This window comes from Cervus canadensis, chromosome 5 (assembly GCF_019320065.1).
Source record: "Cervus canadensis isolate Bull #8, Minnesota chromosome 5, ASM1932006v1, whole genome shotgun sequence".
Taxonomy (NCBI): domain Eukaryota; kingdom Metazoa; phylum Chordata; class Mammalia; order Artiodactyla; family Cervidae; genus Cervus; species Cervus canadensis.
In genome coordinates, this window is record NC_057390.1 from 37411075 (window position 1) to 37432543 (window position 21469).

General features: G+C 38.0%; 1 protein-coding gene across 4 annotated transcripts in view; it reads left to right on the forward strand.

Moving 5' to 3' along the window:
* CCDC85A (coiled-coil domain containing 85A) overlaps nt 1-21469 on the forward strand; it is a 208148-nt gene that overhangs the window by 156191 nt on the left and 30488 nt on the right. For 3 of the 4 annotated variants that reach the window (XM_043468613.1, XM_043468610.1, XM_043468611.1), the window contains exon 3: nt 4518-4594. The exons of the other annotated variant lie outside the window; for it this stretch is intronic. In XM_043468613.1, coding sequence (XP_043324548.1) covers nt 4518-4594 — 77 coding nt within the window. The remainder of the gene's footprint in view (nt 1-4517; nt 4595-21469) is intronic. 4 annotated transcript variants of the gene reach the window in all.

Genomic DNA, 21469 nt, shown 5'->3' on the forward strand with positions numbered 1-21469 from the left:
AGGGAGAGAAACATCACTTTAGAAACCAAAGGGGAAATTAGAGGGTTTAATATTTTGACCAGGGTATTTTCAAACTAGCAGAGAAAAAAAAAGTCAAGCTACTTTATATGACTGAATGCATTTCAGGTAAATTGAAGTGAAATCAAGTCCAGGATGTTGTCCAAGGAGAATATCAAGTTATTTTAAAGGTAAAAGTCCATCCAGAATATCTAAAATCAGGAAAAAATAAAAGAAGTTAGAATTTAATGATCTGTGTGAGAAGCTTGACACTTCAGTGATTAGAAGATCCGCAGTGGGAATCCCTGTGATGCCCCAGGAATGAAACAAAATCTTTTGAATGTATGTAGCTAATCCCCAGTGTCAGAGGCCAAATTCACTAGCTTCTGGACTTTATTCTCTCATCTGCCAAATGAGTCGGGATTAGGGATAGGTTAGATTAGGGAATCGCTTAGGTATATTTCAATTTTAAAAGTGGAATCAATTAGAAGATGTTTATTAGTGGAATTCTTATGACTGTTTCTTAGACTTGTTTTATTGCAAGAGATACTGTGAACTCATGTTCCATATAGGTTCAAAAAAGAGAGTGAGATACATGGAGAGAATGGTTTCTGCCTTGAAAATGTGATCAAGATTTGCCCAAAAAATCCTGAGAATGTCATTAGAATTTCACAGTGGTATTGTTTGTTTCACCTAGCTTTTCTAATGTGTAGATGTCTGTAGATTTCCCAGGGTGGAAATAGAAAATGCTCTTGGCGGAAGTAAAAAGCAAATCTCACCATTTGCATATCTGTGATTTGACATTGGTTCTTCAGATCCATGAGACTGGGACGTAACTGGCTTCTCCTCTGTCTGCTCCCAGTATATCCCCTTCTCTTCTTTCATGTAAATTCCTTCTCTCTCCCTCATTTATAGCAGGATCATTCTTGTCCATCCTGTGACTTCACTGGCTTCTGTCTGATCTCTGAAGCTCTTGTTGATCCATTAGTGAGGTTTCTTCAGAAGAACCACAGACAATATTGATCTTTGCGTACTCCTGTTTCACATGATTCAGCTCAGAATAGCATATTACCTTATTGCTTTATTTTTTCCCCTCCTTATCTCCCCTCAACTCTTTATACACTCCTTGAAGATAGCATCCTTCTTTAATATGTTGGACATCTATGTATAGCCTCATATTTGGCTATTTTCTGCAGGGAATCTTGCTGCTCCTTTGGAACCTCATCCTCACAGTTCTGAAAGCCAAAAATGACACCCAAAATCTGTTTTAACAGCTGTCAGCCACTGGTATAAATGTAGCGATCAGTTCAAATGATAGCATGTTCTAATGTAGTTGTGTGTGTGCATGCACATGCATGTATGTATCATTTTATAATAAAAACACTTATTTCTGTCATATACTTCTCCTGGGAGTACAGCTGTACTCCACACTCCCTGGGTGTAATGAAAGACCAGCTTGGCTTAGAGTTGACACCACTCTGGAAGGTCCTTGAGAAAGGAAGGGAAAGGAAGCAGCAGCCTGCGGAAGGGACTGTCGCAGACATGGTCAAATATATTCCAGCACACAAAGGGCTCTTTTTTGTTCTTAAAAGATTTTATCTTTCTTTTCTAATGATCAACTAGGACTAGGATGTGGATTGTGATGTATTTTTTGAAGTGGAGTTTCTTACACTTTATCCTTTTATGTTTTATTAAAATGTTTACATATTTTCTGTACCATTATTGGTTATGTACTAGTAGTCAGGCTTGGCTAGCCTATGGTGCAGTAACAAATCTTGAAGTTGTAAAGGTTTAACAAAACAAATATTTGTTTTTCTGTCATGTCACAATTGAAAGATTAAATGGTTCCTCAATAGCTCTTCATATAGGGACTCAGGGATTCAGTGATGATCTTCTAGTATATTCCAGAAAAAAAGGGTGCCTGCTCTACTCCCATGTAAAACCAGTATATAATCAGTTTCTTGATGAACTAAACAGTGAACAGTGTGAATTCTTGTATTTATTTATGCAGATCAGCTATTCTTCCTGTCCCCTCTTCCTCCATACACACACACACACACACACACACACACACACACACACACACACACACACACACACACACACACACACACACACACACACACACACACACACACACACACGAGGAGTCTTTCCATTGATTGTATCCGTTCATTGTTAAGTAATAATTGCAACAGAAACTGAACCTGGAAGAACAGGACCTTCTGGAACACAGCACATGGGCATGTAATCTTAAAATGGAGTCTGCATTCTGAGAAACTTAAGACTTCCAATAACTGGCCTTCTCTCCATCCCAACCCCAGGAGTGCCTTGACAGACATCAGCGACACAATAAATACTTGTGTGGAACAAATGAATTCGAAACTTTCCTTAACTCTGCCTTTACTGTAGAACTAACTTGTTTCATTACGTTGCCTGTCTGAAAATATTCCCTATCATTTCCTGTCCCTGCCCATATTTGCAGTGAATGCTTTGAAACAAATATTTGGAATTCATCTGTTGTAACTTGACAGTAAAAATTGCAGTTAAGGAATGTTTTCCAAATTCAGGAATTTCCCATTTTTTGGAATTGACATGATATGCCTTTCATAATGTAAGTAGAAACTTAATGGAGTCATCAAACATGTAAACTACAAAGATTTAAAGAAGAGAAATAGATTAAAGTGACTGAAGATAGTTATTGAGTTAGTAGCATTTCAACTGTTACCTAAATCACTCTGTATAGCTCCTTTCAGTACCCTAGCCTTAAGGATAGTGCAGTAAGTACAATAAAGATAGGGTATAAATTGTGAACAAAGTATAAAAGGATTGTATCTGTTCATGGTTTACATAGACTGTTTCTGAGCACCTTTTCACTTCAATGGCATTTATTAAGTTTTTTTTTTTTTTTTAAGAGAGGGGAGCTTGTAGAACTGTGTAAATCAGGGAATCTGTTATACATTCACATTTTGATGATCAGCAAATCACTTATTCATTTGCTAGAGTAAAACATATTCATGAAATCAGTAAGTTTGTTATTCATTTATACCACACTTTTTCCCCTCTTGAAGCCTATAAGGCAAACACATAACATTTCATTGAGCTAAAAAAGAATGAGAACATATTTCTAGCAAATGTCACCAGTTTCCTCTACCTTGTGTTTCTTCTGTCTTGTTGAGAAATGCTCAAGGCAAGTCATCACCATTGGTGTGAGATCAGTGGATGGTTCTATTAATGTTAGTGATGGGGACTTCTGCAAACATTCATGAAAACAGACAGGCTATAAGCCAGTTAGGGGTGAGTTTAATTTTTATGTTGTGAATTAAGTACTGAAGTTTCTTATGTGTTTTAAGAAAATAAAATGTTATTTTGTTGCTTTGGAGGTCACAAAATGGAACTGGGCTCATATAACCAATTTTCATATAAAAATTATAGAGTTTCCATGACGAATTTCAGGTCAAGGTATTCATTTGCACACATAGTCATCCTAAGTGCAGACTATCAGGGGCTTCAAATGCTGTCCTCTTAAATCCACTACCAACTTGGCCTTGCCTCTTACTCTTTTGTATTTTTGAGGCTGAAGAACATGTACTGAGGATCTGTTGCTTCAATATTAATTGTGTAAATGTGCTCTGAAGGGATTCTTTGGTCAGGTACATTTCACTGTACCTGAAGTATGTTTGCTCTTGGCTAAGGAATGAATTCCAGCTATGTTGCAGTATGATGCTATGCTCTGGATTGTTTTTGGTTTAATGAAGAAGCATTGCTGTCAAATGGTTGCTCAGAATGAAACTCCACCTTGTTCCACATGTGGACCACATTTTCACAATGTAAAGCTATAAAATCTAGAGTTTCACAGACACTAACATGATTCTGAGCTGTCAGCACACACCTGAGCTTGTTGAAGAAAGGAAAACAACAAATTTCAAGTCTGCCCTGATTTATCTAAATAGGGAAAAACTTGAGCCAAAATTGAGACTAGCTTTATTACTTAGCCGTTTTGTAGCTGTTCTCTAGATTCGGTCATAGGTATCTATGGATTTGTGAGAAGAACAAACCATTCCTCTTAATATTTGAAAAGTTTATTGAGAAAATGAAGGCAGCTGGGTATTCAAAATATTATATTTTCAGTTTTTTAAAAGACCTTGTAATTTAGCTTGGTTATAATGAATGTTACAAGAAGGCTTATGTATGGGAAAGCTCAAAATGCACAAAATAAGTAGAAAAGTGGCAATAACTATCTTCAAAATGTCTAATGTTCTGAAGGCTGCATGGTGTACAGACCCCTACAATCTTACCACCTATGTATTTCTCTGATTCTCCTTAACATTGTGCAGTTGTTCAAACCACTTAAGAGTTTTAATGGCTTCTGTTATAGCTTTTCTGGGGAGAGATCTTTTTTTCTAAATATCAGACTAAGTAGTCACTACCTGATTTAAATAAATGGAGCCAGAAGTAGCCTGACAGTGTACCAAACAAGACCTGTGTGTATAATGTGAGTTCTTTCTTTTCAATTTTAGAATCAACCTTGTCCTATGTTAGGCAGCTGGAGGCAAGAGTAAGACAGCTGGAGGAAGAAAATCGCATGCTGCCCCAGGTGGGTGACTTCTAGAAGCTCACAGCTAGTCAGTGTCATTTGAGTTATAGTATTTTATTTGGAATTTAAAGTCTCAATTACATTTTCTCCTTTAAATGATAGACATCATTTTGTCAATAGTCATTCATCAATGTACAGCATGACTGCTTTTCATAATGAATCATCATATTGTCCAGATTCTTAAGCATGATACTAAAGGGTACATATGTCTAAAATAAGAATGTCATACCATTTTGTAAGGAAGAAGAAAGAGAAAACAAGGGTAGAAAGTGCTTTGATGGTCCTGCTCACATCTGTCGTGCATGTTGTTGTTGAACATAGGAAAGGGACTTTATTTCGGTGGAAGATGTGCTAATGTGTGAGCTAGGGAGAGCTATAGGTAGTTTGAAGATTTCATGTTTTAACTAAATGAGTACTTCCTAAAATTTTTTGTGATATAATTGAACACTTTGAGTGCAACAAAGAAATGACAGTAATTGATAGTTTTTACCTTGGGGCTTAATTTCTTTTCCTGGATGAATATAAAATGGTACCTTTTGTGGGATTTAAGGCCTTGCCATGTATTTTACTTAAAAATGTATTTTACTTTTTTCCACGGGCTGTTTATCTTGGAATGATGTTGGTTGAGGTCATGGTTCTTGGGAAATGTTTTGTTGAAGAGTTGAACAAATCTGCTAATTCTGACTTGGTCTCCTTGACAGACAGGTAAACAGTAATGTATTTTAATATTTCATAAAAAAGAATTTTCTCAACATTTAGTCACTAGTGTTCTTTCTACATTCTGGTGACTCTTTCTATTCCATCAGTGACTAAGAGAAAATTAAACCTCTAACAGTAAACAATTTAAATGTCAAGACAAAGAGTGTTTATAAGTCAGGAGAAGATATATAAACATTAATACAAAGAATTAACCAAAGACTTTGGAAAGCTGTTTTAGGTCTTTTAAACCTTGTTTTTAAACTAGTTTTGCTCACTGATGATGGTTTAGACTGTCAGGTACTGCATGTAGGAATGTCTCTTTCTTTCTTTTATTGGTCAGTCATTGGAGATTAAATGAAATGAGTCTATTTCTCACCCTTCTCAAACTGTACATATGTCAATGCTCATGATGACAGAAAGGCTTATTTGCATTATGAAATAAAATACTACTGGTAGAGTTTTTTCTCGTGTTCTTTTATACTTTGTATTTTTAAAATTTCTTTGCCATTTTCCTTTTTATATTGGATCAGGGTATGACTGTGCTAATACATTCACTGACAACATCTAACTTCTCTGTTCCAAGAAACCTAAAAAATGTGATTAGCTTATCTTATACATGTTATGCTGTCTCTGAGGCAACTGGGAATGTAAGCGACAAAAAGAGAGGGAAAAAAGAGGTGTGTTTCTTGCTTCTGCTCTGAGTGGGAATTGAAATTTACACCAAGTATTGGGTATATGCATGTGTGCTGTCTTATTGAAAAAGAGGTACAAACAAATGGGAAAATAATTATAAAATTGATTTTTAAAAATCTGTGAAAGTGAGTTTTAGAGGTCTTGAAGGGGGATCAGAAGAATCCTCAACTATACCTGATATGCACATGTGTATTTAAATATTTGCGTAGTTAAGAATAGATGCTATTACTTATTTTTTACAAATTCATATGATTTTAAGTGCATTGCTGTTTTTCATCAAAGAAGATTGCTGTTGGTTTTGGGTTTGGTTTTCTCTACAAGAAAGGGCTAAGAACCCCATATTTTATTGAACCTAGGATGTTATTAATGTGGGAGGCACCATTATCATATGTACTTTTCAGAAAGAAAAAAGATGTTGTCAATTATTGTCAGATTCTTGCTGATTTCAGTGATGGATGTTAAGAAGGAAAAATAATTTTTAGAATTCAGCTTTTTCTGTGTCTAAAGTACTTTAATGCAGAGAAGATTTATTTGCAATACTCTCTTGGACTTATGCAATGAATACAATCTGACTCAGTTCAAAAGTATCAAAAATATTATTCATTTTAAAATTCTGTACTTGAGAGTGTTGCCTTCATTTATAGCTAAGATAGGTATGATAGAATCACCATTTGCAACTACTTGTATAAATACTGAAATGAAGTGAAATTGGTGAGCAAAAAATGAACAAAAAAAACTGAAAACATGGACAGTAGATCAGATCTGAGGATGGAATATAGTAAATGGACCTCAGAGCAGTGGGAATCATGTCAGCTGAATCCTTGTAGAAGTCTTAGACTTGGACTAAATAACACAGACATATGTAACTTATTCTTAGATGTTTAATCATGAAATTTCCCTTCAGAAACAATTTCTGACTGCATGATGTGAGCTGATTTGCAAGGTCAGTTCAATGTGACAAGCTGACATCCCTGTATAAATTAGTATCAGTATCTGAACACTTGATTTTCAATTATAAGAACTTGCTCACTGTGCCTTGATTAGAATGTATTATTTTTTTAATTCCCAAGTTTGTAAAAAAAAAAAAAGTCCACTTGTCTTTGGATAAGCAGGAATAAGAATATAGTGGACAATTGGAATTCCAAGTGTATCAGATACCTTTTGTGGCTGTAGCAAGGTTCCTTGCTGTTGGTTGAGTATTTAGACTAAATTACATAAAACCTTTCCTGGATGAAGGAATCTCCTTAATGCCTACTTTTATTCTTTATATAAAATTGTATATAATGAACAGAAAGTCACAACTTTGCCCTAGAAATACAACTAACCAGGATGAGTGTCATAAATGCTTGTGGATTTTTCTCGGAGTAGTTGCAAAGGCTTCCATTTCCTAATATGTAAATGACAAGGTTTCTCCTAGCTCTTACATTTCATAGACCTAAGTGTAATTAAAGCTTGGGTCCAGTGTTCCACCCATGCAAAGTTACCAGGTCCCGGAATGAAGGATTTTTTATAAAATAGAAAAATGTAGTGAAGACTCAGTTTGGTTCTGTCTGGTGGTGAAGAGGAGCTCACAGGAGGCGTGGATGAAATGTCAGTACGGCTGCTGTGGAGGTCATCACTAGTAAGCACAGAATCCTTTGCTGTGCCACAGCCTTTGCAGTATCCTCCGAGGACAACTAAGCTGCACTGGAAGTCCGGCTTGTTAACACAGTATTTCAAAGGTGTCCTAAAGTAAGAACAGTCTCATTAATTTCAGAAAATGCATTATTATTATTTGCTAGGTATTATTTGAAAAGAAAATGCTTTTTTATACTGTTATTAAAATTTTGTGAGGAAGACAACATGAGGTCTACCCTCAATAGATTTTTCAGTGTATAATACAGTCTTGTTACCTATTGGCACAACATTGTACTTTAGATCTTCAGAACTTACCTTGCGTATTGAAAATTTTACACATGTAGATTTAGTGACTTTTCATCTCTCCCTCCCCCTCTCCCAACTCCTGGCGACTACCATTCTATTTTTTGCTCCTGTGAGTCTGACTGTGTTAGATACCTCATCATGTAAGTGAAATCATGTGATGTTGGTCCTTTTGTGACTGGCTTCTTTCTCCTGCCGTAATATTACCATTTGATCCAGCAATCCCACTTCCAGACAATTTACCCAAAATAGTTGAAATTAGGATCTCAAAGAGATATTAGCACTCTTATGTCTATTGCAGCACTGTTAACAATAGCCAAGATATGGAAGCAACTTTAAATATCCATCAGCAGGTGAAAAGATAATGAAAATGTGGTATAAACATACAATAGATCTTTATTCAGCCTTTTAAAAAAGAAGGAAATCCTGCCATACAAGACAACATGGGTAAACCTTGAAAATGCATTTCTGAAAGTTGGCATAAATGGTCATTAAAAATAACGTGGACCTGGGATATTCTTCCTTGAACACATAAACTAACAACATTTTTTACAAATTATGTTTAAAAATGTTTCAAATGATTGCATCTACCTTCTTATAATACATATAATGATAAAACTGCTCAGACTGGTCTATCAACTCCACTATGTATATACTTAATATGGTGAAAGTTGCTTAGCCATGTCTGACTCTTTGCAACCCCATGGACTATACAGTCCATGGAATTCTCCAGGCCAGAATACTGGAGTGGGTAGCCTATCCCTCCTTCAGGGATTCTTCCTGACCCAGGAATCGAACCGGGGACTCCTGCGTTGCAGACAGAGTCTTTACCAACTGAGCTATCAGGGAAGCCCACTTAATATGATATGAACCCTAAATGAAAATTGTGTGTTACTTAAATAAATGTAGCTGCTGTCTATGAAATTACATTAACTTTCAAATCCAATAAGGTAGATTTACCCACAAGGTCATACATAGCCATTTGTAACTAAAGGACCCAAGATGGTATAAAGTTGTAGTTATATAAAATTTATTATTACTATTATTATTTTGGCTGCACTGGGTGTTCATTGCCCCATAGCATGTAGGATTTTAGTTCCCGAACAGGGATCAAACTTGCATTCCCTGCATTGGAAAGCAGATTCTTAACCACTGGGCCACCAGAGAAGTCCCAGGAATTTTATATGAAATTTAAAAGGAACATACCTATTTCATGTATATTTACACATAAACACAGCTTGCTCTGGATAAAGTTATAAATTTTCAAGTCTGACTAGAACCTTAGTTTTGTATCAGATTGGACAACCCCCTCCTTTAGAAAAGGCATGTAAGGTTCACAGAGTCTGGGAGTATAGTGCCTGGTCAGACAGCTAATTACAGACTGACTCAGGCCAAGAAGTAGGCCTGTTCAGCTTTCTCTCTAGTGTACACACAGTACTGCCTTTAATCATTTCATACCATTAACTTAATTCACTGGAATTAAGCTGCTATATCTATTTTTGTCCTACTGTCAAATTCTTTTTTTAAACATTTATCTTAAAAAAAAAAATAAGAAAAGGGCTTCCCTCGTAGCTCAGTCGGTAAAGAATCTGCCTGCAATGCAGGAGACCCACGTTTGATTCCTGGGTCGGGAAAAACCCCTGGAGAAGGAAATGGCAACCCACTCCAGTGTTCTTGCCGGGAGAATTCCACGGACAGAGGAGCCTGGTGGGCTACCATCCATGAGGTCACAAGAGTCGGACACAATTTAGCGACTAAACCACCATCATCTTAAGAATTAACATTAGATCTGAGTAGCCATCTAAGATTTGTTAGTCCTTTATTCCTGCTTTCAGGGAAATACTGTTCTTCAGGCTGCAGTATCCATCATAAATGAAAGAAAAACGTGTTTTAGAGTCTTCTCCTTCCTGACACATTTCCAAAATACCTCAGAATCATAAAATTGTATTATACAAACACACCGACTCATATCTGTATACTTAGAAATTGTTATTTCACAGCATGTGGTCCGAGACGGTCATTCGTTCAGATGACTGGGAGGCAGGTGAGCAGGGAAATTAGTAGATACAGTAGTGGTTTTTGAGGCATATCCCAGTGACATTTGATATTTTAGCCTAAATGCAAAACCCTTGCCTGGATCTCTTTATTCATTCCATTGTCCTCTTCTTGATGGTCACAAAGATTTTTTTAATCCAGACCTAACCAATAGCGTTTATGTGCTATGTCTGAGATGCAGTCTGTTCACCAGGAGAAAATATCTTAAAGTGGATGATGATTACTTATCTGATGATTTTATTATAAATACTATCCTTTAAAGACATCAGTTAGCTTTCAGATACAACCATGAGGTAAAAACTAATATTTTTAAAGCTATTTTCACCCATGGAAATGAAAAATCCCCCTCTCAGGTAATTTGTGTTGAGTTTGAATCTTGCATCATGGAGAGGGCTAGAGACAAGAAACAAGCAGTTTGCTGAAAAGTCAATTAAGTACATTTATTACAAGTCTTACTGGGAAATCTGTTTTTTCTTCTAATGCTCTGGCACCAGCATCTGCTAGGAAAGCATTGTATGTCCTCTGTGCCCCAGAAACCCTCTCCAGAACAAACCACCCACCTCTTGAGACCAACATTTTACAGCCAGTTTCCAGAATCAGTGTTAGTGCCTAGTGTCCTGTGCCTGCCCTGTGGGTTCAGCTGTGTGTTTGAAAGGCACTGGCAACTTGGATCGCCACTGAGTGGGCCCTTTCAGCAAGTGTTTCTATTTCTGTTGCGCTAGCGCACATGCAAGAGGCTAATTTTAGGAATGGAAATGAAAAATCTCCCTCTCATGTAATTTGGTTGCAATGTGGCCTCAAAACAGTGTGGTCTTTCAGTGTTCTGGGCAAGGGGCAGGGTCGTTTCTAGAACTGTTTCTGAACAAAAGAAAGAAGCTGTCACTGTCCCCAGAAGTGCTGAGGAGGGTACGCTGGAGCTGAGGAAATCGGGCTCCTCACTTCCATGGCAACACACCCCAGGTCCAGCATCACATCTCAGAAAGGCCCCCTCACCTGTGTGTTTATGCAGACTGCCAGGTGCTGGGCAGAGATGAGGCTGGGGGTGCTTCTCTCTGACGTGTAGATTTGCCTCCTGTATTCCTCCTGTTTTGCTGTGGAGCTATTTATTGATTGTGTCACTCTGCTTCCCACATTTTTCTGACTTTATGTTTTGCAAATCATTTTTGCCTTATCAGGTCATAAATATATTTGGCTTTTCTTGAGCTGTAATTGCTCTAGAAGGAAAATTCAGTAACAGTTGCACAAAAGGAGACACACAGTGATGCTTTCTAAGAGGCTTCAAGTGAGTGGTGGTATCCTGTTGTTATTCGCATGTGACACTCCTGAGGAGTAACTTGTGTAAAAAGATTGTTTTCATGAAGAGCAGCTCTACTTATGTTGCATAACCTGAGTAGAATCGGGATGCTACTGATAGGAGAGTTTAGTTAAATCTGTTAAGGGTTGGTTGCTGCTAGTCGTATTTGGGGAGAAAATAGACCTCCACCAGAGAAACAGTCCTTGTGGAATATGATTTTCTCTAAATCACCATGATTTATATAATTAAGCACAAGGAAAAAAGCTTTTATGTATAGTTCAATAGAGTTTTCAAAGGACAGATGGGTGCTACACAAGTGGTGTGGGTGTATTGGAATAAAAGAGATAAATAGATATGGAAAGTAAATTAATGGAGGAAAGTCATGATGGAGAATCTAAATACATGGAGACTAGGTTAAGGGAAAATCGAAAATCTGTCAGAAAATATAAAAAAGTAAAGCTCATAGGAAAAATGTCTATGGCAACATGGACTCTCTCTAAGAGGGTATTTATAGCTTTCCTCAGTGACCCCCTTCATGCTTAAGAATTCTTGTTTGAGAATCTGCTTCATGATGAGAAATCTTATTTCTAATGAGAGAAAATCGATGAAGTAGAAATGCAATAGGAAACGCAGCTATACTACTTATTAAACTTATTAATATAATTATTGATTTTAAAAGGTACTCAATTATTAGTGCTGTTGTGTCAGTAATTCATATTCAACAATGTTGTCTTTTTATAGCTATACTGGTATGTTAGTAATTCAATCACAAAGGCATTTTTTAAAAAGGTTTTTCATTTGTCATCACCATAAAAATAGTTGCAGTTTTGTTACCTGTCTGTGACAGAATTTGTCACCAAAAATGATGGGACGCTCTGAGCACAAAGTTTTGCTGTATAGTAATATCAACTAGAGTCAAAGAATGAGAAGCAATGTGGAAGAATATTGGGTAAAATTTGAGATGGAACTATAAGAGAAATTAACGATGCCTTGTGCTATAGTAATGGCTCTTTACTCATTTTTTTTAAAATCCAGAGTTGAGTCAAAACATTTTTATAGGGTAGAGATGGAACAGTCTTCCCTTTTCTTGCTCCTTTCTAAGGGTAAGAAAACAGTCTTATCGAAAGTTGTGGAGGGCCTGCCCTGGTGGTACAGTGGCTAAGACTCAGTGCTCCCAATGCAGGGTGTCCAGGTTCAATCCCTGGTCTGGGAACTAGATCCCGCATGCCACAACTTGAGATTCCATGTGCCACAAAGACCTGGCTCAGCCAAATAAATAAACATTAAAAAAAATGTGGTGGGAAATGTTGTATCATATTTGACTTGGGGATTAAATTAAGTAAGTTAAATACTACTGAAATATGGATATAAAATAAGTTATGACACCATGGTTAGTTGACACCTGTGAAGGTGCTGAGACCCCCATTGGAGCACAGCCTCATTCTCATCTCTGTTTGCTGCTGGAGATCATGACCTCTCTGACTGATGGAGGAGAGGCATCTGAACCATGTTCTATCCTCCTCTTATCTCTGGTTCCACCCTTTCCTACAGTGGAGTTTAGGCATTTTTTCACTTATGAATCTAAATGTTCAGTTTGTTTCTTTGCTGTAGCTTGAGGAAGTGTGTGGGCTTCCCAGGTGGTACAGTGGTAAAGAATCTGCCTGCCATTTCAGGAGATCCAAGAGATACGGGTTTGATTCCCAGGTCTGGAAGGACCCCTGGAGGAGGGAAGGGCAACCCCCTCCAGTATCTTGCCAGGATAATCCCATGGGCAGAGGAGCCTGGCGGGCTGTAGTCAATGGGGCCGCAGAGTTGAACACTACTGAGCACACACACATGCTATTGCCGCTGAGGAAAATGTGTAACTTAGAATAAAAATTAAAATTGGTGTGTCTTAATAATTGGCAGTTACCTATATCTTCAGAGTGTAAAGTAGACAAACATAAATGTAATATAGGCAATATCTATTTCCTAAGTATAAATACAATATAAATAATAAATGTAATATAGGCAAATAATTATATTCTTTCACAAAGGAAGACAGTCTGTCAATATATTTCCAAGTGAGTTGAGATTTTCCTAAATTATATTTTAAAAGCTATCATTGTGTGAAAAATAAGCAAAACATAACTAAGTTGCTTTTAAAAGCTGAGACATAGTCAGCCATGACTTTGGACGCTTTTAGTAAACAAGTAATTAGTGGAGTCACTGTGAATATGCTAGACCAAGCACCGACTAGGAATTACAGGAATTAGGACTTGACCTAATGAGCTGTTGGACCAGGACGGAACCCTGACCTCTGTGAACCTTTTGTCTGATTAAAAAGCAAGATTGAATCAGTTATGTATATATACACATATATCCCCTCCCTCTTGGACCTCCCTCCCACTGCCTTCCCCTGCCCCTAATCTCACCCTCTAGGTCACCACAGAGCACTGAGCTGAATTCCCTGTGCTATTCAGCAGGTTCTCACTAATTATCTATTTTACGCATGGTATTGTATATAAGTCAGTCCCTATTACCCAATTTATCCCCCATGTCCACATGTCATTCTGTACATCTGCATCTCTACTCATACCTTGCAAATAGGTTCATATGTACCATTTTTCTAGATTCCACATATATGTGTTAATATACAATATTTGTTTTTCTCTTTCTGACATCAGTCTGTATGAGAATTACAGATGGACAGTGTCTAGGTCCATCCACGTCTCTGCAAATGACCCAATTTCATTCCTTTTTATGGCTGAGTTAATATTGCATTGTGTATAGGAACCACATCTTTGTCCACTCATCTGTTGATGGACACTTAGACTGCTTCCATGAACTGGCTATTGTATATAGTGCTGCAATGAACATTGGGGTGCATGTGTCTTTTTGAATTTTGATTTTCTCAGTATAAGGACTCTCCAGACTGCTCTCCATAGTTGGTATATCAATCTACATTCCCACCAGTGGTGTGAGAGGGTTTTCTTTTCTCCACGTCCTCTCCAGCATTTACTGTTTGTAATTTTGTCGTTGTTAGTGCACCGAGTTGTTGTTCTGCGCGGGTTTCCTCTAGTTGCAGTGAGCAGGGGCTCCGCTTTGTTGTGGTGTGCAGGCTTCCTGTCGCGGTGGCTTCTCTCGTTGGAGCCGGGCTCTGGGGCACTCAGGCGTCAGTAGTTGCGGCTCCTGGCCTCTGGAGTGCTGGCCCAGTAGCCGTGAGGCACTGGGCTTAGTTACTCCAGGGCATGTGGGATCCTCCTGGGCCAGGGATTGCACCAGTGTCCCCTGCATTTGCAAAGCAGATTCCTAACCAGTGGACCACCAGGGAAGCCCTATATTTTGCAGATTTTTTAAAAAAATATATTGAGTTTCATGAACTATCTGCATGTTTTGGAGATTAATCCCTTGTCAGTTGCTTTGTTTGCAAATATTTTCTCCCATTGTGAAGGTTGTCTTTTCATTGTGTTTATGGCTTCCTTTGCTGTGCAAAGGCTTTTAAGTTTCATTAAGTCCCATTTGTTTATTTTTGTTCTTATTTTCATTACTCTAGGAGGTAGGTCAAAACAGATCTTGCTATGATTTATGTCAAAGAATGGTCTTCCTGTGTTTTCCTCTAAGAGTTTTATAGCATCCTGATGGAACACTGGAAATCCATGACTTTTTATCCAGAGAAAGTTTGTGTGTCTGTGTAATGTATGCACAAAAGAGGTGTGCCCCTTTTAATTCTGATAGAAAGTTCCCTAAAACTACAACTTGACACTGGATTGGATCTTTTATTTACAGGTGTGCATTGTGGGTTATTCTACCTCATTGTGTTGTAATGTTAATGAAATTTCATCAGATAGCTATTAAATTTAAGTTAACATACAGTCTTGTGTATAAAACTTTGAGGTTCATATCACATCAAGTATGCATATAATGGGGCTCACATTCGAGTCTGGGCCATGTCAGCTTATGTCTATTTTGAGAGATAATGTGCAGTCCCCTTAATGTGTATTTTTATTCTTTATATAAAATTATATGTAATAAACATAAAGGCACTCATTTTCCCTAATAGTATACATATTTAAAAAGAGCCAAGATGAAAGTAATGATTGCTTATGGATTTCTCTCCGGTCAGATACAAAAGCCTCTGTTCACTGGAAAGTTTAGTTCCTTTCAGCCTTGAACATTCCGAACCCAAGGACAAATAAAAGTGTGTGTGTGTCTTAAAACCATGCAAAACTACTAAGCCCCAGAATGAAGGGGTCTGTAGTCCAGAACAGATAGAGAAATGTAGTGACGACTGAGTTGGTTCTATCCAGTGATAATGAGGAGCCCATGTGAAATATGGATGGGTATCACTCATCACCTGGTGAGCACAGGCTTTTTGTTCTCCCATGCTTTCTGTGGTACCCCTCAAGCATCACTGAGCTGTGCTCTACATCCAGTTTGTGAATACAACATTTCAAAGAGAGCCCCAAAGTATGAACAGCCTTATTACTTTTTGAAAATGCAGTATTATCTATGAGGTAGTATCATTTGAGAAGAAATGTGTTTTTAAAGTTAATACCAATGATAGTTAAAGATCACCAGAACTTAGGATATTCGCTCTTGAGCAGAAAAACTAATGTAAACATTTTTTTAAAAATCATATTTAAAATATTTCAAAAGATTTTATATAATAAATGGAGAATATTTCACACAATTTTTAAAATTATGATGAAAGAGAACACCAGTGTAGGAAATGTTAGAAAATCAACTTTTATTACTTACCTCTAATTTATGCCAAAACAATGTGTATCCTTTATTCTAAAATGTAACATACTTTTCAGGAATTCGATTCTGAGAGAAGCCAAATTAAAGTACTGTGGAAAAGAGATGACAAAGATATGAGGTATCAGACAGTCTTTTGCAGTGTGGCCGGACTGAGGAAAATAATGCAAGAGGACCTGCAAGTGCATCAAAGGCAGATATACTGGGATCTACAGAAGGAAGAAAATGTTCTTTCAAAGGAAACTGATTTTTCTTGTAGATGACTGTAGACTAAAGCATCTGAAACAGCAGCCAGCAAGAAGTGAACCAGGCCTTTCTTTGGATATGGTAGATGACGCAGAGATTGAAAGAATGCTGGTAGGAGGTACACTGTGAGATCAGTGTTGCTTTTACAGTTCCCATGGAACACTTATATACTGTCTTTTGGATTGTGTGCCATGGAATCTGTATAAACTGGTAATGTGTTGATGTATGAAGTTAATTAAAGCATATGTAGAGAAGCAATATGAAGAAAAAGTGTATGAAATACACTACAGGCTTCCCCTTAATTGTTTTATGACCTAGGGGTCTGTAGGGGCTGGATTTAGGGTTTATTTAAAATTTAATCTAGAAATTCTACAATGCAGTTTCTGTATTGCTAAGCAGTGGAGTACTTTGAAAAGCAACCCGTATACCCGTGTAAATGTGGTGTTCCTTTGAACGTCATGGTAGACTGTTTGCTGAGGCCAGGCCAGCACAAGTTGGGTGGGTGGATGGGGTCTGTGCTCAGCCCTTGGGGGCCTGCCTTTGGGAGCTGCTCCCCCCTCAAGTGTATAGGTTTCCCTATCCTCCTAAGTTTGGTCCTGACTTGGGCTGTTGACCGGCTGCTACAGTGATGTCCTGGCCCTTTCCCAGGGCTCCTGTGATCAGGGCTCCGGGCATTCTCTGGTCTGAGAAAATCCCCCAATTCCTATTTGTCATCCACCTTGTTTCAGGCCCAAAGCCCATAGAAAAAGTATTTCTTACCACAAGATTTTAGTGTTAAACCCAGCACTGGAGGTGGGAAGGAAGAGGTATGATTAGTGAAAGGACAGTCTACTTAAAGACTTCCTCCCTTTTGAAAGTATTTCTTTATCCTTGATTTAAGTGTCTCTTCCCTGGTGTAATTCTTTCCTTTGGGAGAACATCTTATACCCTAACTTTTCGATACCTCATACAAATCCACTCATCTCAGATACTTGTGATTTCAGGAGTGCTTTAGCCAAGGCACACAGATCATCAAGTCCTCTTTATGAGTTTTTTTCCTCTTTCAGATTTTTGTAACTGCCGTAATATAGTTTAGTGGAGTAGAAGCAAGTTTCGAATTATTGTTTTTTAAAACAGAGAAAAATAAAACATAAGGAGACAGGTAACCTTGCTTAAAAACTCTTGGACTAATTAGTATTTTGGTAGTTTTATTCATCCAGCTATTGCTCTTAGAAAAAAGATTGGATATAGAAATGTAAGGATCACAGAAGAAATATAAATCTGACTTAAATGTAGTAGAGCAAATAAAGAAATTTGATACTGTCTTTTTTTTTTTTTTTACCTAAAATGCCTCCCATTTGCAACAGAAACAACATGTGAAGCAAAAGTTCTAATGTTTGACAGATAGCAAATAACTAATAAACCCACGACCAGATGGGAGCCATCCTGGGCTTACATAAAAGCTGGCTCTAAAAAAGGCTTTTTAATCATCAAAATATTTCGGCTGTTTTTTACATTCAGGGCAGGTATGTCTTAATGTTAAAAAGAGGGATTTTTTAATTTTTAATTTAAACACTTTCATGTTCTAAGAAATTTATTAAAAATAACCCTAGCTACAGAAGTATCATAAAAGAAAAACATAAAATACACACTCAGAAATAAATTACAACTCCAGTAAGTTTGATCACAAATAAATTGTGTGGGAATGATGGGTCTTTATTGTTTTGGGTGCCAGGCATGTATTGAGCGCCAGAAGGTAACAGAAGCTGCAGATAGAATCTGGATGCTTGCTTTCTGACAGAGTTTTAGACAGAGGGGGATTTAGCGATTTTGCATTCTGAAATTTGTTATCTTGTTTGGGACAAATTCTGTTTACTTTTCAGCCCTTGTTCTCATCCCACTCCTGTTATAATGCACAGATTCTTCACCAGCAAAACTCACATGTCTTTGCTGATAATTTATGCAAATGGTAGGTAGTGATGGCAGCTCATGTTCATTGTCAATTAAAAAGGATGTTGGAGAGGTCCGTTGAAGACTGGACCCTCTACTAAATGGCCACTTGTCAAGAAGGTGGCTCATGTAGCCTCCCAGCTTTCATTTTATTAGAGAAGATTCTCTTGGTGAGGGAACCAGCTATATTGAGCCTTTGACACTTGAGAACAAGATCAAAATGGGCCTGAGAGCAGGTAAGGACAGCTTCCCTTCCAATGTTTTTCACTTAAAATAAGTGCCCTGCTCAGGATCTGGGTATTGACAAGGTCCTTCAGAGTCAGTCACCAGAATACGATAAGACATCTCTCAGTTCTAGGGGGTTTCTCAGGGCTTCAGGGCTATAAGTGATGCCAGAGTAATTTGTGAATCATACTTCAACTGGTCTTTAAACCAGGAAAATATATTTAATTTTGTTATCTCATTGCTTTTAAAAAAATATTTTATTGTCTTACTCAGTCAGTTCAGTTGCTCAGTTGTGTCTGACTTTTTGCGACCCCATGAACTGTAGCACACCAGGCCTCTCTGTCCATCAACAACTCCCGGAGCTCTCCCAAACTCATGTCTATTGAGTCAGTGATGCCATGCAACCATCTCATCCCCTGTCGTCCCCTTCTCCTCCTGCCCTCAGTCTTACCCAAGATCAGGGTCTTTTCAGATGAGTCAGCTCTTCGCATCAGGTGGCCAAAGTATTGGAGTTTAGCTTCAGCATCAGTCTTTCCAATGAATATTCAGGACTGATTTCCTTTAGGGTTGACTGGTTGCAGCTCAAGGGACTCTCAAGAGTCTTCTCCAACAGCACAGGTCAAAAGCATCAATTCTTCGGCACTCAGCTTTTTTTATAGTCCAACTCTCACATCCTTACATGACTACTGAAAAATCCATAGCTTTGACTAGATGGACCTTTGTCAGCAAAGTAATGTCTCTGCTTTTTAATATGCTGTCTAGGTTAGTCAAAACTTTCCTTCCAAGGAGTTAATTTCATGGCTGCAATCACCATCTACAGTGATTTTGGAGCCCCCCAAAATAAAGTCTGCCACTGTTTCCCCATCTATTTCCCATGAAGTGACGGAACCAGATGCCATGATCTTAGTTTTCTGAATGTTGAGCTTTAAGCCAACTTTTTCATTCTCTCACTTTCATCAAGAGACTCTTTAGTTCTTCTTCACTTTCTGCCATAAGGGTGGTGTCATCTGCATATCTGAGGTTATTGATATTTCTCCTGGCAATTTTGATTCCAGCTTGTGCTTCCTCCAGCCCAGCGTTTCTCATGATGTACTCTGCATATAAGTTAAATAAGCAGGGTGACAACATACAGCCTTGATGTACTCCTTTTCCTATTTGGAACCAGTCTGTTGTTCCATGGATGGTTCTAACTGTTGCTTCCTGACTTGCGTATAGGTTTCTCAAGAGGCAGGTCAGGTGGTCTTGTATTCCCATCTCTTTCAGAATTTTCCACAGTTTGTGGTGATTAACAAAGTCAAAGGCTTTGGCGTAGTCAATAAAGCAGAAATAGATGTTTTTCTGGAACTCTTTTGCTTTTTTGATGATCCAGTGGATATTGGCAATTTGCTCTCTGGTTCCTCTAAAACCAGCTTGAACATCTGGAAGTGCATGGTTCAAGTATTCCTGAAGCCTGGCTTGGAGAATTTTGAGCATTACTTTATTAGCATGTGAGATGAGTGCAATTGTGTGATAGTTTGAGCATTCTTTGGCATTTCCTTTCTTTGGGATTAGAATGAAAACTGACCTTTTCCAGTCCTGTGGCCACTGCTGAGTTTTCCAAATTTGCTGGCATACTGAGTGCAGCACTTTCACAGCATTATCTTTTAGGATTTGAAATAGCTCAACTGGAATTCCATTACTTCCACTAGCTTTGTTTGTAGTGATGCTTCCTAAGGCCCACTTGACTTCACATTCCAGGATGTCTGGCTCTAGGTGAGTGATCACACCATCATATCTAGGTTGTGAAGATCTTTTTTTGTATAGTTCTTCTGTATATTCTTGCCACCTCTTCTTAATATCTTCTGCTTCTTTCAGGGCTATACCGTTTCTGTCCTTTATTGTACCCATCTCTGCATGAAATGTTCCCTTGGTATCTCTAATTTTCTTTAAGAGATCTCTAGTGTTTCCCATTCTATTGTTTTCCTCTATTTCTTTGCATTGATCACTGAAGAAGGCTTTCTTATCCCTCCTCGCTATTCTTTGTGGAAAGTATGCTTTTTATGTCTTTTTTATGGTAATTCTGTTTGAAGGCATCAATCCTACTAGTTTTAAGTTTCTGTTTGTTCAGAATCTTAAGTTTTCAGAGCCCACGGAGATATCCCATTGTAAGTTATGAAAAAGATAGTGTCTAATTCTTTTATTTGAATATGTCCTTCTTTTAAATAATGTGGTAATAGCCTAAAATGAACCTTTCTTTCTTTGAGAAACAGCTTGGCCCACAGTATGATGAGTGACTTAGAAGAGTCTGTGACCCTTGCAGCTGGGTCCCCCTCAGGGTGCAGGCAATGCGCAGGATGTAATAGTTTTCTCCCATTCCACCCAGGAGGCTCGTTTAGGTCATAGGCACTAAACCACAACGCAAGTAACAGTTGAGGTCCTGAGGACTGGACCAACATTGAGTCCATCTTGGTACTGGTTCCCATTCTGACCTTGGTCTCTGTGATTATCCCTATTGCAGGTGAGTATATGTTCACTAATGGGCAGAGACAAGCTTTGTGTGCAGATTTTCAGGTACTGCTACTAGCATAGTATTCTTCCCATTTTGCTGAAACTTGTCCTGTGGCAAGTATGTTTCTCTTGAAACAAGATAGCTACGAAAACACCCTAACCAGCAACGTCTCTGCCACCATCCAAGACAAACCTCTGGTGTGGTACCACTGAGGTGTGAATTGGGAATTAGCTAAGAAACCCAGTTAATTTTCTAGTCCATCTGCTTTGCTATTCACTGAGAGTTTTCAGCACTCCAATAATGATTTTCTCAGCATGGGAAGGTCTCATCCTTTTATCAGTCTTAAGGACATTTCTAGCCTCTAGATAAATGAGTACTCAGGAAAAAAACATACTTGTTCACTTATATCACTTATCTTCTGGTTCAGTTATAGTCTGTCCTTAACTGCTTACCTCCTTCTCCAGAAGCTTCCCAGACTATTCCAGTTGGCAGTGACCTTGTTATCTTCTATACCAGGGGTTGGTGATTTTTAAGTAAAGGGGCAGATAGTAAACATTTTCAAATTTGTAAGCCGTACAGTATGTTT